This window comes from Pogoniulus pusillus, chromosome 2 (genome assembly GCF_015220805.1).
Source record: "Pogoniulus pusillus isolate bPogPus1 chromosome 2, bPogPus1.pri, whole genome shotgun sequence".
NCBI lineage: Eukaryota > Metazoa > Chordata > Aves > Piciformes > Lybiidae > Pogoniulus > Pogoniulus pusillus.
This window is the reverse complement of record NC_087265.1, coordinates 34,687,226-34,704,291: the sequence shown is the minus strand read 5'-3', so window position 1 is coordinate 34,704,291 and position 17,066 is coordinate 34,687,226. Positions and strand designations below refer to the sequence as shown.

The 17,066-nt window shown below is 40.4% G+C and overlaps 1 protein-coding gene across 7 annotated transcripts in view; it reads right to left on the bottom strand.

The window, feature by feature from the left end:
• Positions 1–17,066, bottom strand: part of DIP2A (disco interacting protein 2 homolog A) — a 106,419-nt gene extending 89,353 nt beyond the window's left edge. For all 7 annotated transcript variants that reach the window (XR_010306090.1, XM_064160425.1, XM_064160446.1 and 4 more), the window contains exon 1: positions 16,837–17,066. Coding sequence is in view for 6 of the 7 variants with exons in the window: in XM_064160425.1 (XP_064016495.1) it covers positions 16,837–16,933 (97 nt within the window). In the remaining variant the exon portion in view is untranslated. The remainder of the gene's footprint in view (positions 1–16,836) is intronic.

The following is a 17,066-nucleotide window of genomic DNA, read 5'->3' as shown; positions in this document are numbered from 1 at the left end:
ATAGAGGTACAGGTCAGAGGTGGCTGTAAAGGACTTAATAGGCTGGCACCACAGTTCAAACTTTTTCATCCTTTAATACTAAGTTTGTATTTGTTTCTACTCAAAAATGGTCTGATTCAGATAGGCTATGGCATGCAATAGCCTATCTGATTTTTCTTCAGATTTAGTCTGAGAGTGGATTTACTTCAAAAAGTTCCACCAGTATCCCCAGCAGTGCCTTTTGGTGTTCAGAACCTGATTAAGCAGCAACCAACCACCTCTTGAATACTTGGGATTAGATGCAGTACAGAAAAGCAGGACCACACAAGAATTTAAAAGTAAAAATGGTAATACAAAACAAGACATGGCACTGCTTGCACAGAAGGTGGTATCTTCAAAGATAACAGCTGCATCTGGTTTCACCTTGTATAATCTGTATTAAAACTGTTTCCATATACATGCAGAATCAAGATACCTACTGGTGAGTTGTCACTCAAGACTCATGCACCTAAATTTAAGACACTGGAACATAGAAGTTTCCACACATGAAACTCAGTACCAGTGAAACTGTCCCTAGTTCAACACAATAGATTTTGACATTTGTTTCCAAATGACCTGGTAAACTTAAAGATATAGCCGACATTACCCTTTCAAATGCTGTGATACAGAAGCATTTTTTCAGCTCATTACAAGGTTATTGTTAAGACTTAGTGCATTAAACTAATTTGGCAAATCTGTTTTATAACCAAGGGAGATATGTTCTAAGATCATGCTATAGGGCTGCTTGCTATTTCCTTCCAAATTAAAAGTAAATGGGCTTCTAGACAACACAAAAACTCGTAGAAGAGGATCACAGAAAATGGAGAATGAACATTGTCACAGGGGAAAGGACAACACAACATAGATGATATTCACTGTTGCAATAGTTGGTCCACCTAAGCTTATCCAGCAGGTTATCTGCACTCCATTTCCAGCACAGAAGTTCACTTTTTTACAGTTTAATTTGTTTGTTTGTTTTGCAGAAGGGCTTAAAACTCCTATGATTTGATATTTAAGTAACCACTGAAGTCCAAATACTTCCATTTTTAGGAGTGCACAACACACAACTTTTTATTGTTACCAGAAAAGACTGGGACATAACTGCATATCCACATAAATGTCCAAAATTGGACCGTTCTGCCCTGAAGTTATGAATATGTAGTTATTTTCTCCTTAATGCAGCAGTCACTAAATACTCAGTTATAATTCAATGCCACTTCTCACAATAGTGACTTTACCACCCAGGACTTTCAATATTTTAAATATAAATTAAATGCACTAGCATTTAAAATTGATACTAAAAATCATGCCTACATGGTTTGAATAATTGCTTTGAACATTCATGAGACAGAGTTATCTCTGTTCACCACAGACAAATTCTTCAGGGTTCTACATTATTTTAGAAGTCCCTCACCACTAGTACAAAAAATACAGGTAATACTTTTGGAGCTAAGGATTTCAGATAGCTGTTAAGTTGTCCCTTCATTCTGACTGATGATCAGAACACACTTTAATGGCCTTAATGCATTTTATAAACAGATGTGGAATTTTAAATCAATGGAATTCCTGCTAATCCAATAGGTAGAAGTTATTGACATGACCTGTATGAATGCTACATTTCACTTGCTTTTCCCATACATCTAACCCAATCAGGTTTCTAAATTTTCTTTCTCCAATCTCGACTGAGAAAACAAACAAACAAAAACCATCCAGAGCTACTATTCACTTATCTACCCTGAATCATTAGTTCATGAAAGCATTTTGATTTTTGCTCCTGGAAAATTTAGACCTTCCAGAGATCTACTAAGAGAGCTGTGGATACCCATGTCCTCAGTTTCCACTAATTTTCCTGCTAGTCTGACAAATTTAAATAAAACTTGAAGAAGCTCAACACAAATTTCTTGTAAAGAAAGTGAATCACTATTATCACAGCCTGTTTTAATCGCAACAGTAACCTAGAAACTAGATGAGAATAATGTTTACTATATTCTTTAAAACAGGATCTGGAACCTTAGGTAATAAACTTCTATTAGAATGTGACAGCCCGTTGGTCTTCCAAAAAACTACATATTTAATACCTGAATAACCCAATTGTTTAATTCCATTAATTTCCATTACTTTGGTGCTATTTAAAATGCCTAAAAATCCATAAATCTGCAGAAGTTACTATTTTATCACCTGGTTTATCATCCAAACGTAGAATGTCAACATGATCGCTTCAGGGTTGTTTTTTTGTTTGTTTGTTTTACAGTGGTAACAATGTGAAACTGTGCTTACAAAAACATCTGTTTGAAATAACTTAAATCACATTTTGCTGAGGGTGCTTCTATTAATTATGCACAACAGTATTATTTTCCAGTGACCGATCATGTTATCTCCCCAGCACAAAACTAGGCCATGGTCTTTATACAGCAGCAGTTAATCTCACTACAGTCATTTTACTCAGTATGATATTCAGTGACAATGACTGCAAAGTTTGAGTTTTGAAGTTCAGACTTTCCCTTATAAAGCAGCATTGAGAACCTACTTAGTGTGATGGACTCAATTTTGATAACATCAACACCACATGAGTCATCAATCTATCCAACAGTACCCTTCAGTCACCACAAGGAATTATCTCATACCGATTCATAATCTTGTTTTATTTTGCATTGTCAAAACATGGCTTGTTAAACAGCAAGGTCACCTCCTATTATGATTTAGCCAATGCCACTTTCATCACGATCACTAATTATGGGCTCAGTGAACAGCCAGTAATTAAAAAAAATTAAAAAGCAAATGGCTCACAGAATGACTGCCAGGCATGTCTTTTCTTAAGGAAAAATGTCTGTCCAAAGCTATAAAACTGGTGTTAATTCCCCCACTTGTTCAGAAGGGCTTCTCTTGCTATCACACTTTTCACTGCAGATATGGCTATTGAACTTCACACTTTGAATCATGCTACACAAAACACCACCTACCACATTTACAATCTTTTATCTTTATTATTCAAAAATAGCCATGTACACTGAACATAATATTAAGCCTACACATGGATGTCTGTGATTCAGTTGATCCAGCTTCTTAAACCTGTAACAACACAGCAAGCATGACTGAAGCACTTCAGAGTATGGCTCAAAGTTAAACATAAAAGTATGCATCTATTGTTTCACTCCACTACTCAGAAGTAGACATTAAAGAAAGCTAAAGCCACCAAAAAATGTGTGGATTATCACCAGCACTGAAGACTATGGACAGAGTTGGATAAAACCAAGAACAGACTTTGTGTCTACAGTCAAGAAAAATCTACCTGTTTGTGGCATGACAGTGACTGAAATGGCCTAACCACCAAAAGAAACAATCCAAACAATCAGTAAAAGCAATCCTGATGCAACAGCTGCTGAGTGGAAGATACAAAGAAATGCTGTAGGGTTCAGAAGACATGTAATTATCACAGGAACAAGTAGTGAGATATTAGTTATGTATAACTTTTGTGTATACACAATTGGTTTTACTCCTCTGGATGCACTTCAGACAACACTGGTCCTGCCAAGGGAGAAAGATCAGCCAATACTTTGTCACTGAACCTGTTATATTTATTCATATAGCTTTCACTTAAAAAGTACAAGACATCAGTTACCTCTGACTACCATCTACCCTTTACTGGTTTTCCCTAGGCATTTTGCTCTTCTTCTCCTGTCATCTCAAGCCAGTGCTGGAAGAACAGAACAATGGAAAAATCACAAAACTCAGTATTGCTGATAAACACATGGTGATCAGAGCAGACACAGAGGTGGGCTGGAGACTCAGTGGTCTGTGTTGCCATGGCACTGGGGAGAATGGAGAGGACCACCATTTTAATTCCACCTGCCACCTGCAGTACTGCTGACCAGAGGAGCTACACCAAAAATAAGAAATGTTTTGTGCAGCTGATAAAGGAACAAAGGTTTGATCACAAGGAATTATGTCTTGACCACAATCCCACGCACACACTCTGCACAACAGTAGATACTGAGGTATAAATATGATCCCAATTTCATACCTCACTTGCAGGGGAAAGAGAGTTCATTATCAAATGGCAGGGATAGAGGATAGATTTGTCCTACTCACACCCCTGCCTCCCACTCCCCCAAAAAGGACACCCTCCGGTAAAGTATGTGACTTCATCAGTGCTTCCCCAGGAGACTTTATGCTTGTAATGGCAATCACACTGTAAAGTTGCAAAGCTAGTCTGTAGTTCAGTGCATGTATTATTGCTCCTGGTGCCAGCTCATAATCACAGCAATAACTGGCATGCTATCTATCAAGAGATAAGTCCAGCTGCCCCTAGCCCCTCTAATCTCTGATGGCCAGCTAGAATGCAAAGGGATTCATCTCTTATCAAATTTACCCTTCACTAAATGCAGTAACCAGCTAACAAGCCCGTACTCATCATAGCTAACCCACTATGATTTCACAACACATAGACTTATCTTAATGTTTAAGATCCAAAAAACTTGCTGGAGCAAAAGTACTATTAATCAGGATTTACATGCAGCCATTTTGTAATTTAAGAAGTTATTTATGATCTTAACAGTAGCACAAGATCAGAGTATTAAGCCACAGCTACAAGTGAATATAGAATATGAGGAATCACTTCAAACAGAAGTTAACAAGACAGAAACTCTTAGGAACTGATGCTTTTACTGTGATGAATTATTCCATTTCTCAAACAACAATTCATACAGCTAAGCCATATTTTTTTTTCACTTGTCCTGGAGAAAGAGAACAAGAGAAGCTCCCTCTGCATCATTTAGGCCCTAGTAAGAGCTGTGACCTGCTAGCCACACATCTCTCTGGTACATGTTAGTGACAGAGAAGCTATTCCATATGGTTTTGGTTCCCTTACTTTTCCTACTGGAAAACTATTCTGTAGTGTGTGCTGTGCCACAAATATCTTAACAATGAAGTGGAAAAAAAAATCAGATTCATTGAAAAAAGGAAATGCAATAAACACAGAGCTACCTTTTGCAGATCTTCATTCTATGGTCCCTGGAGCAGCCCCTGACTCCTGCAAACAAATATTACCAGCGTCTAAAGTTTTTCTTTCAACTAGCAGAATTCTGAAGGATATCTGAAAATCACCCTATGTTAGGAATGGAAGATTCTCATTTGGTAATGGTAAGTGTCAGGCACTGATAAATTTATAAACTCATGCCCTATGGAAATAAAACCAAAACGAATCAGAAAAGTCTAGAAATATAACTTGTTCTCACCACTATGTCAATCAGCAGAATGTCTCCTATTTAAAAAATACTAATTTCCTTTGCACATTCTTTCATCTGTCACACAATCACGTTGTTCAACTACTACAGTAATCTTTTAAGAACAGACTGTTTTACTGCATTATAGAAGAATAGTAACGCAAAGGTGGGTGTGGCTGGAATGGGAGCACAAGGACAAAGATGCACACCATCTTTACTCTCGTCCTATCGCTCAAGGTGACATGTCCAGCTATGGTTTCAGATTTGGCCACCACCTGCTGTTTCAGTTTACCAAACTGCTCAATGAAGACAAACTCACAAATAGCAAAAGTACTATATACAAAATCAATCCTTACCTGGCTGCTATCTTCTGGGTAAATGGTTACATGTAGCCCCAAAGTTAACTGAGACTATTAAGCCAAACTGGCAGGAACTCCCAAGTTCTTGATGTGCATGCAAGCTCATCAAGCAGCAACACACTTGCACTAGGGCAAGGTAAAAAAAAGGCTTCTGGGTCCTGCTTAAGGAGTGACTCTGGATTCATCAGTTTGACTGCTAAGAAGTTTCAAGGTTGTGAATTTTACTTTGCATATGTAGAACACAGAGAAGCAAAGAAGCCATTTCAATTCCCTCAACATGCAAGGAAAACTGTGAATTCACAATACAACAGAGAACCTAGAACAAGGTGATGGGGCAGATTCACCACCACAGACTATGTATATAGTGCACAATGGCACCCATGAACACAATCTGTACAACAATACTGCTCATCCATAATCCTTATATGATTCACAGAACTTCTGTTTTCAGCCACACAGTTGTACTGCTGTCCTCTACAGTATATACATTCTCTACCATTGGTGTCAGAGATTCAGAGAATGGTTTGGGTTGCAAGGAACCTTAAATATCATCTACTTCCAAACCATGGGAAGCAACATCTTTCACTAGACCAAGGCCTTGTGCGACCTGGTCTTGAACACCTTCAGAAGGCAGACATCCACAACCTCCCTGGGCAACCTGATCCAGTGTCTCACCACCCTCACTGGAAAATTTCTTCCTCATACCCTGTCTAAATCTACCCTCATGAAGCTTAAACCCATTCCCTCTCACCTATCAGAACATGTCTTTGTTAAATCCCTCCCCAGCTTTCTTGTATACCCAGTTCAGGTACCAGAAGGCCACTCTAAGGTTTCCCCAGAGCCCTCTGTTCTCCTGAGAGAACAGCCCCACCTCACAGTCTGCCCCCACAGCAGAGGTGCTGCAGCTCTCTGATCATCTGCATGGCCCTCCTCTGGAAACACTCCAGCATTTCAATATCCTTCTCATACCGGGGGTACCAGAACTGCATACTGTACAGGTGGGGCTTCATGGGAGCAGAGGGGGAAATCACCTTCCTTATCCTACCGGTCACAGTTCTTTTGATGCAGCCCAAGATACCGTTGGCCTTCTGGGCTGCAAAGACACATTGTCCTCCTACCTATGTGTCTTGCTGCAACAGGAAAAAATCAGAACCAGTAGACTCCTTGCCCCTAGAAAAGCTGCAGCTCCTGGACTGCCCTTCTGAAACCTCTTCATGGCAGACAGAGCTGAAGGCCCTCTAGTTACATTCAAACCACCTACCACTACATGCCTTCAGTTCTGCATATGTAATAACTTTTAAAAACCCTATCTGGAACAGCAGTACAGATGGAGCCAGGCACTGAAAAAAGATTTATTTTGGGCACAGATTCATGTTTCAGCTAAGCTTAAGCATTGGCACTTTCCCTCATCCTTCTCTTCTCAACTCAATCCATCTCTGAGCCCATCTGGCTATAACACCAGGCAAATTCAACTCTCTAAATTGCTTTAAAAACAATTAAAATTAACCTTCTCTCATGTTAACTTGCTGCCACCAGGCATAGCTCAGGATAAAAGCCTGGGGATAAGAAACTCCCTTTTGGGCAACAGCTGCTTCTTTAGTCCAGCCTGGTAAAACAGTACCCAACTCAGAGACTGGGGACAGATGGAGGCCCCTTCCAACTCCCTCCACAGGAGCAGCCAGAGAGCTGTAGACATAGCAAGACAAACACAAGATCCCCATTGTGAAAACTGACTCTCTTGTGCACAAGATGGGAAGTGGAAAGAATGAGCTTCCACAGGAGCAGAAGAGTGTCCCCAAACTTAATCAGAAAACCACTACACAAAGGATAATTGATAAAGAAGTAGCAAACCCCCAGTGTTAACATTTTTTTCCAGCAGGAAGGAAGGAGTCAGCTGAACTGATGTAGCCCATACAGACATATGCATGCACACATCCTTCAAACTTCATCAGCCTGTTAAGTGCAATTGGCAGTTTCTGCAATAGCATGGAATATTGTTTTAGGGATAAGGACATACTACTCTCATAACTTTCTTCTGAAATAGCTGTTTCATTTGACTCTAGGGGAAAAACAAACAAACAATACCACAAAAAACCAAACAACCAACACCTCACCAAAAAACCCCAAACAAAAAGACCTCAAAATAAAACCCAGAAGACCAAAAAAAATCCAAACAAACAAGCTAAAACAAGATAACCAGACATTAAATAAGAAATCTGAGAAAAAGGAAAAAAAATTCGAACACTGATTAATTATAATAAAAAGCCAGAAGAAAAGATGATTTGTATCTAGCATTGTGATATTGAGACATCAGCTACTAGTGCATTTTCAGCGTTCATAATCAGCAAATATTAGAAGACATAGAATTTTGTGAGATGTTTCTCACTGGCACCTAAGAGGAACACTAAACAAGAAGTTCCTGACAGTGAAGGGCTGAGAGCCACATATAGTTACCAGTTATGGAGTCTCTCCAAATTCTGAAAAGGGACATACACAAACGTAACAAAATGAAAGTGTCTTGATCTTTAAAAGGTAACAGTATGACATGAGAGATTAAAAGCTCCTTCTTTCTTCACTATTTTGTCACTATACCATAAAAAAACACTAAAAGATAGACGCTTCCACACAGAAAAATAAACCATTAAAAAATCCACAGAGGCTTAAAAAGAAGTGAATAAAATGGTCTTGTTAGGGGGCAAAGCAAACAATGCTGTATTCTTCAACAAGACTACAGGGGTGAACCCAGCTTTGTGTCCTGTTCAGCACTGCTGGGAAAACAACAGTGAAGAAAGCACAAAGGTGGTACTTCAACCATTAAGCAAATAGAAGGATATGATGAGGTGATACAATGATGCTTTAGAGGCTTTAATAATTCAGGCACACATTTCAACCTGTTCCCCCAAAATATGCATTGCATAACTTCTCCTCATCACAGGAAGACAAAATACTCATATCTTGCAGCAGATCTTAAAATTCAGATGAGCAATCACTGCTTCAAAAAACAAACCCAGAAAAATCCCAAAAGCCAAACTCAGGAGAATGCAACAAGCTAATGCTTCTTTGTGAGTTACTAACCTTGTGCCAAGAAACTGTCAAATACTTTGATATTTATTCCAAGGTAAATACACACATTCTTTATAATCAAATCACTCATGTAATCAGAGAGACTGAAATATTTTGTCTCTGTATTTGCATACAGGTACAGTAAAAATATTTTTCAGTAACAGAGTGATACACCTATAAATCAACAGCATGAAATATCATGAAGCCAGCATCTTCGGCATCCTGAATCTCTGTTATAACAGTCTTCATTTAAGTCTTCACCCTCAATCACCAACAACTACCAGTTGATCCTTCAATGCAGAATGGCTGTGAAAGAGACAGAGTACTTTACATTCTTCTACTTGAACATGGGAAGAGAAGAATCCAAATACTGTTCAGCTACATCAAAAATCCAAAAACCAAACCAACAAACAAACGAAAAACCAAACCAGCAAACCCCAAACGACCTAACCAGAGTCTGAAATTCTGCTTTGATTGGAAAGAAAACTGATGACCTAGCACTCCCAGTTCTCCTTGTTGTACATTTTCTGTTGCCTCAACAAAGTAGATTTATCCCTGTTTTATAAGCCTTTAAGTGTATCTCCATTCTTCCTAAGTTGAAAGCCACAGATGTCAAAATAAGACTGGATGTCCTTAAGCTTTCTGCAAGTTCTCAGTGAAGGAGAACAAAAACAACTGCTGCTGCCATCCTAGTGCCAGTAGCCTGGCTCCACAGAACTACTCCTACTTAGCCCAGCAGCAATGTGTTGCTCCTCCACCTCTTCCTTTTCCTGCTCTACCGGCACACTGGTTCAGTTAGGGCAAAATCCAATAGTTGAATAGTCTTTGAAACATGCTGTGGCTGAAAAGAGCACAATGGATGGTAGCATCTCACAGACCTGGTGTTTACATATCAGCCAACTATCTGGACTACCTTCATCTCAATAGACATGTGGCCTGTAAATGAACTTCAGAGTCCTATCCTGAAACAGAGCAGGAAGATACTGAACCCACTTTTGGAAAGAAAACATCATTCTTAACCATATCAAGTAAGGATGCTAATTTGTTTCTAATTATACTGCTGCCATTAAACTGTAAAGCTGTCATAACCAGCAAGAAAACCCCAACCATCACCTTATTAAATATGGTAATTTGAGTTATCTACCATAATCAGAAAGTTTTACTCAAAAAAGATGGGGGCTTTAAAAGTAATCTAGTTTTCAGCTGCTGCTGTTATAAAATAAAGCTTAGTTGCAATCAGAACACAGCTTCAGAAAGCTAAAGTCGTGGCATCTTTTCCTGGTTTGAGTGAAAACAGAACTAATTCTGTTCAGAGATTTTACATCTCATCTCAGTCTCCTCTAAGTTAACTGGACTTTCTGAAAATAACAGCCTATTCCTCTAGTGTTTGTTTCTAGTTCTGGTAAGGCCTCAATGTTTACAGCTGGTACCAAGGACTGGTATGAAGGCCAACGTCACTGCTAAATCTCAGTGTGCTACTTTGAGGGTGCAGATTAAAAGGCTGAATCCACAATTTGGAGTGGACAGGACAGGTGACAATAAACTGACCAATGAGTGTTTCAATCCATAGACACAATATTCGGTATAAAGCTGAGGGATAACAAGGGTTCAGCTCTCTTTTCTTCAGTGGCCGGTGTCTGAGGACAACTCTGTCCATTCTGTCTTCAGTCCCAGTCCATTAGGAGGCCATTAGGAGAGTTGGATTTGATAATGATTTTGTATATTTTTATGTACTTTTTATTAAAAAAAAAATAAAGCTGGTTTAGCATTCCAATTCATAATTTGTCTTCCCTTACTCCCTTTCTCATGCCTTTTGGGAAGCAAGAATGTTAACAGAGAGTGTCTGTTACTGGTTTAGTGGCCAGCCCAGTACTAACCCTTGACACTCCTGTTAATAGCCTGGACTAGCTGACCAGTCAGAGCAATAGGGCAAGACAAAGCAGTGACAACACACTGAACAGCTGCTTCATGGTTAGCCTACCAATGGCAGCAGATGAGTTTGTATCCACTCACGTAATCAGTGAAATGGAAAGGCTGTGATAGCAATGCTATCCACCAGTAACACCTCTGTCCATGAAGTCACCACCTTTTCACTGCAGATAATAAACATGCTTGGACAGCTTTCATCTTCTAGAGATATTTTCAAAGATAGCTTTAATGAGAATTCCATACTCATATTCACTGTGTTAATTTCAAATAGCTGCAAATTAAATCCTCCACCTGTGACTGGGTATGAAAAGCCCCTCTTTTCCTTAGAATAACTGATACTCTCCCTAATAATAATACAATAGAAGCATTAAACAACATAAACCCAAGAATGACACAAGTGGGGGATGTGCTTAGAGACCCACCAATGAAACACTGGACTCCCACAAGATGAAACCATTATGAATCTAGTTTCTGAACAGTCTCTGAATGTATCATGAAGGTAATCTTAAGCTGCATCCTTGTGTAGTTTTACAACCAATACGTATCAATGCAAGACCATCTTAGATTGAAGTGCATTTTGATAAAAGCATTCAAATACGCTTGTACCCATAGAAGGCATATTTGAGTTGGTTACCACTTACTGGCATATATATACAATAAAGCAGCAGGTATTCATAAAGACCACAAGAAGCACCTGACTTCCAGATAGGGCTGGCAGAAAGAGCTAGCCTTGTTCCATCAATCTGTAATTGCTTGATAATCATTCCTTGCCAGAAGACTGGTTTAAACAAAATCAGAAACCTGTATGACTACTTCAGTGACAAACCAGACCTAAGGATATGAACTGGCCTGAAAGTTGTCAGCCAGCTGCCTAGACCCATGCTGGGTGCAGCACGTGTGCAAGAATAACCTTTGTAGACTTACTTGGTCCCCACTGACACTTAGCAAGCCCCACTTACAATCGCACAATTAACAGTTTTGGGTGAAGAAGCCCAGAAACTAAGCAACAAAGATGTTGCAGGTCAAGTTTCAGACTACCATCCACTTATCTATCTGCCCAGTTCCAACAGTTCTGCTCATTGACAGCATTGGATTATATTTATTTCCAAGTATTAAAACAATAGCAGAAGCAGTAAACAACTGCAATTTGCAGATAGACAGTTTTAAGACTTCCATAACAGAAAAATACTACTTTAAGATCAGAAAAAAGTATCAAATACTATGCTTTATCATAAAAAATGTAGCTTATAGTGCATATGCATCTCTTAGCTGATTTTACATAACAGTATTCAACACCACATCAGTACTGCTAGTGTAACAAAATGAACTAAGTTACAACTTACCATCTCTGCCCATTACCTTTAGTTTCTATAATGTGCTTTGCCCCCTCCCCTGAAAGTATCCCATCATCAGTTTATTTTCTAAAAACACCCAACCAGACTGTTAGCATCGGCTAGTAGTTTTTGCAATAACCACTAATCTATATTTGCTGAGGCTTTTGCAGTAACCAAAAAAAAAAAAAGGGTATTTTTTGTCTGATACTGGGAAACCCTCCCTAGCTGCCACCTTCTTCCACTTAGCTGGATGCATCACAATACCTGCAGCAACTCAGAAGATGCCAAAAAACACCCCCAAACCAGCATCAACACATCAAACACTCCATCTAAATTGCCAGAATTTCCACTAAAACTTAACCAATCTCAGAAGAAACTCTGAGTGATGTATTAAGAGATGGAAAACACAGCACACCAAAATAAACAGTGAGATTAAGTTATAATTAAGACCATAAACTATGTGACAATACATTTCTATCTCAGGACTAATTCTGTAGCCTGTTTGGTAGAAGTCGTTTTCCATCTGCCAAGCAGGGCGTAACCAAATAGATCAGAACTGGAAGAAAAATATCTTCAACCTCTTTACAGTAGGTAGTATCTGTTAAGAATCTCAGCTCAGTTCCAAACTAAGACTGACTTGCAAAGTCCTATGAAACAGAAGATAAATTAAATTAATATATTTAACATTTAAAGCTGATCAGAAATTCAGAGCCAAAAAAAAAGCCTAACATTCACACACTGGTCAAACTGCCACACAGAAGTCTGTAACTTCACATTTTTTGTTCCTCAGCTTTTATGTAACATTTACTGAATGCAGATCATGTATTATGAATCCAAATGGTCCACTCTCACCAGCACCACAGAGCAACAAGTACAAAAACATTTCCAAGTAAAGAACAAAACACAGTCGCATGTTCCCCTGAACTGCTAGCTGAGGGGACTACTAACATGAAAACTCTAGATGACAAAACCACACAGGCTAACACCAGTGGGATGATCCTTGTAGCTACATGGACATACAATGTCGTTTTATCTTTGACTACTACTTCATTCACTCATGTTGTCCTTATATTAGAAAGGAACAAGCAAGGCATTCTCCGGCACAAAGGATATGGAAGAAGCAAAAAATGACCTAAATTTCATATCCCCTAGGCTTAGGAGAGTAGAAGTGAAGCTGCTCAAAAGGTGGAAGCACTGCACCTAGAGCTTTTCAGAAAGGGGTCATTAAACACCAAGAACTATTTCTGCAGAGGAAGGACTGCATGACCTCTCAAGTTTTTCTCTCTTACCCAAAAACACGCATCTCATTGCATAAGTCAGTAAATTATAGCTATGTGATAGCAGAAAAAAATGAAAAGCTCTGAAAAGAACAAAAATGAGAAGCCTTCTGGCCAGCAGTCAAAAGCGAAACTTGCAGCACAGCTTTCCAATAAAATGTCACTTTCATAAATACACACAACATACAAGTAACATTTGTGTCTAAATAAGACTTGCCCTTCAGAATTATCACACCTAAAATGTAGCATACAAGCACACTTAGACACATAAAAATACACACAAATACATCATACACTAAAATAAAAGAGGCACAAGCATTAAACAAGTAAACTGATGTCTTCCCTACGAAACTGCAGATCCACTGCAGATCAGATCTTTTTTAAAGAGTGCTTATAACTATAGTTGTCTTTCAATGGACAGAATAAAGACAAATAAAACTAAAAAATATCCACTAAACAAAAAACACCAACCAAAAACATTTTGAAGGTGTACTGAACTTCCACAGCATCACTTTCATGCTTTTACAGAAGATTCTGCCAGCCTGATCAGGGAACTCTGTATTTTCCCATTATGTCAGAAAGTTGCAGCATTTATGTCTAAGGGTAAGAAAGTCTAGGAATCAGTGAGCTGTAATTCAGCTTGGATGCCAAACATCTCAAAATTGTCATCATCTCTCAAAAAGGTTGTGGCAGATCTCTTAGTTTTCATTAAAATATTCACTATTTTTTTTTCCAAGAATGAAATTAACAGTGCTGATATAACAAAGTAACACAGCATCACTGTTCTAGGGTTTCCCTTCCACCTCCAACTATTTTCTAGTACATGAAGAACACAAACAAATGTCAATCAAGAGATTAGGATCTTGTAGAAATATAAGGATCCACGGCAGTGCACATGACCAGAACTGCAGCAAGAATCAATTTATTCCTCTCCTAAAAATCACCTAAAAGCTGACTACTTGGATTTTTGAGGTGTCCTTAGAAAGTGGCAATGCACTCTGAATGCCTTCATTTTCCTTTACATCGAATTGTAAATACCCAACCTCCACTACGACAACCTGGTGCAAAATCAAAGGAAGTTCTTAATCATCTTCCTGATTTATTTATAGATGAAAACAACATAATCAAAGAGAATATACATTATTCTTGCCACAGCATAGAATACATGACATTTCATTTAACAGAATACACACACAAAGTGGAAAGGAACTTGCTCTCGAGTTTATTCTTCTCTTTTCCTCCCTTCACACTTCCTCTCAGATTGTGGCAACATCCTCCCAAGTATAACCTTCTCTAGTTTACAGCATATGCAGCAAAAGAAATCCCCGATTAAATCTCCCTGCAGTGTGTCTGCTTTCACACATACACAAGCCTTTGACACAAGTCTTTGTTAAGGCAGAGGTCAGTTACAACATTCATACAAAAGTGCAGAAGAGCACTGTAAATACAGTAAAAACGATGCTGACAACTTGAGGAAACAGCTGTCGGCAGCAACCTTCCACTATGCCTGAATTCTGTTCAAATGAAAAGAGGGAAATAACTGACAATATCTACACGTATCAATTTACTTCTATTTTACATAGATTATAAGTATATAATCCTTGATCACTATTTCTTCCTGAGTAAGCATATTCTGAACATTAGTGATGGAGAGGTCCATTAAAAGCAGCATACATAAACATTAAGTGATCACAGAACACAAGCAAGTAACATATAACTAGATATGCCCTCTACAAGGAAAGGCTGAGTGAGTTGGGCTTGTCTGCAGAAGATTCTGAGGAGACATTATAGCAGCCTTTCAATATATAAAGGCAGCCTACAGGAAAGGTGGGCAGGAAGTCTATCAGGGTAATGGTTTTAAAATTAAATAAGGTAGATTTAGAGTAGACATAAGGAAAAGTTCTTTGCTGTGAGAGTGGTGAGAAACTGGAACAGGTTGGCTAGTGAAGTTGTGGACATCCTTTCCCTTGAAGTGTTGCTGCCCATGGCAGGAGTGTTGGAATTAGATGATCTTTAAGATTGCTTCCAACCCAAACTACTTATGCTTCAATGCTGAAGAACTGCCTGCAAATGCTTCCAAGTCACATCTGTGATCATAAACAGTCTTCAAAGTGGTCAAACAGCTTGAGCTAACGTACCACTGTACCTAATCACATAATTAATCCAGCAGCCATACAGCAACAGAAATGTCAGTATTGGACACACTGCACCCGCAGTTTGCAATCACTTCAGGCACGTCACAGATTTAATGTACTGCAGGCTTATATATAAAAAGAGATCACAATGGTTAAACAACAAGACCATGAAGGCCTACACAAGCGAAGCCAACCCCAGGATATCTTGGCTAACAGGAAAGCGCCAGAAGGCACACACAGGACAGTCCTTATACCAAGCGTGGCTGCAGCATGAGAGCACACAGGTACCAGCTGCGCATTACCACAGCTCACAAATCACTGGAACTCCTCTTGTCAGGTACTCCTACACATCAGATACTGCTTCCTACAGCTCTGGTGGACATGCAGCAACAGGTTAAATTTGGACAACAAAGTTACTAATCTTATATTTTTACCTCTGCCACTGCAGGAGGTGAGGACAGCCAATTTGTGAATCATTTCCTAAACCACAACATAACTCAGGCAGCATATTAAACAACTCCAGTTTTGCCCACCTGAACATACCTATCTGAAAACTGCAATATCTGAGGCACAACTCCTACCGCAGGACTGCACCAAGATTCTACACCTGCCTTGGACATGTCAAGGAATCGATATGCAAAAAAACCCATTCCAGCACTAGAGAGAAAACAAGCATAATTCCCATGGGCATCACAGAACAGCTGAAGCCACCAAACACAAGCCTAGAGATGGAAGGAAAGCAGTAGCTTTTGGGGGCCACGCAGCAATAGATAAGTTTAAGCGACTGTCAAAGCCAGCCTTGGCCTGGCACCGCATCTTTGCCACCTCTGACCAAAGGCTCGATAATTAGAGCAGTGAACAGAATGCTACCTCGAAACTTGATATAAAAGAAAGCATAAAGACTATGAGAATTATAGAGTGGTCCCAAACAAGAGGGTTAAGATTTCAGTCATACTTAGGAACAGATACTTAAATAAAACAGAAAAAAAAAAGGTATTTTCAGACTACCCAGCTGCACACTAACTGAACATTTCAGTGTCTGCTCGGACCGAACGCAACACCTCACGGCCTTTTGAAAACGCCTAACAGGACCTCCAACACGGCTTCCACGCAGACTCTGGCGACAGAGGACACCAAGCACCCGGAGCCTCCTCTACCAACGTGGTTCTTTCGGCGCCAGGTGAACCCGCACTACTGCCTGCCACAGGGGCGCGGGGCAGAGGAGCGCAGGCCCTCACAGCCCGGGCCTGGCGCGCCTCCCCAGCCCGCCCAGCCCAGCTCAGCTCCCCTCCGAGGGCTCGTGGCGGGAGAGGAGCCCCAGGCGGAGCAGGGGCATGAGGCTCCCATTGACCCCCAGGGTCTCTCCGAGGGACCAGGCCCCCGCCCCACCCCGAGAGGACAGCGGAAGCGACTCGTGGTTTCCTGCCGTCGTGCCGGGCCGGGCCGGGCCAAACCTCCCCCCGCCCTAGCTGCGGTCCGCGATCCCCGGCCGCCCTCACCCTCCGACAGCTCCAGCTCCAGCTCCGCCAGGCTCTCGCGCACCTCGGGCGGCAGCGGCACCGACTCCAAGGAGCAGCCCCCGCGCTCCGCCGCCATGGTGCAGGCGAGGAGCGAGTGGGCCCCGCCAGAGCCGCCGCCCAGCGTTGCCGCAGGTGAGGCAGGGGGCGGGCTGGAGACAGGTAGGGGAGGAGAGTTAGCGGCAGCCCCAGGACGAGAGAAGACGAGCGGC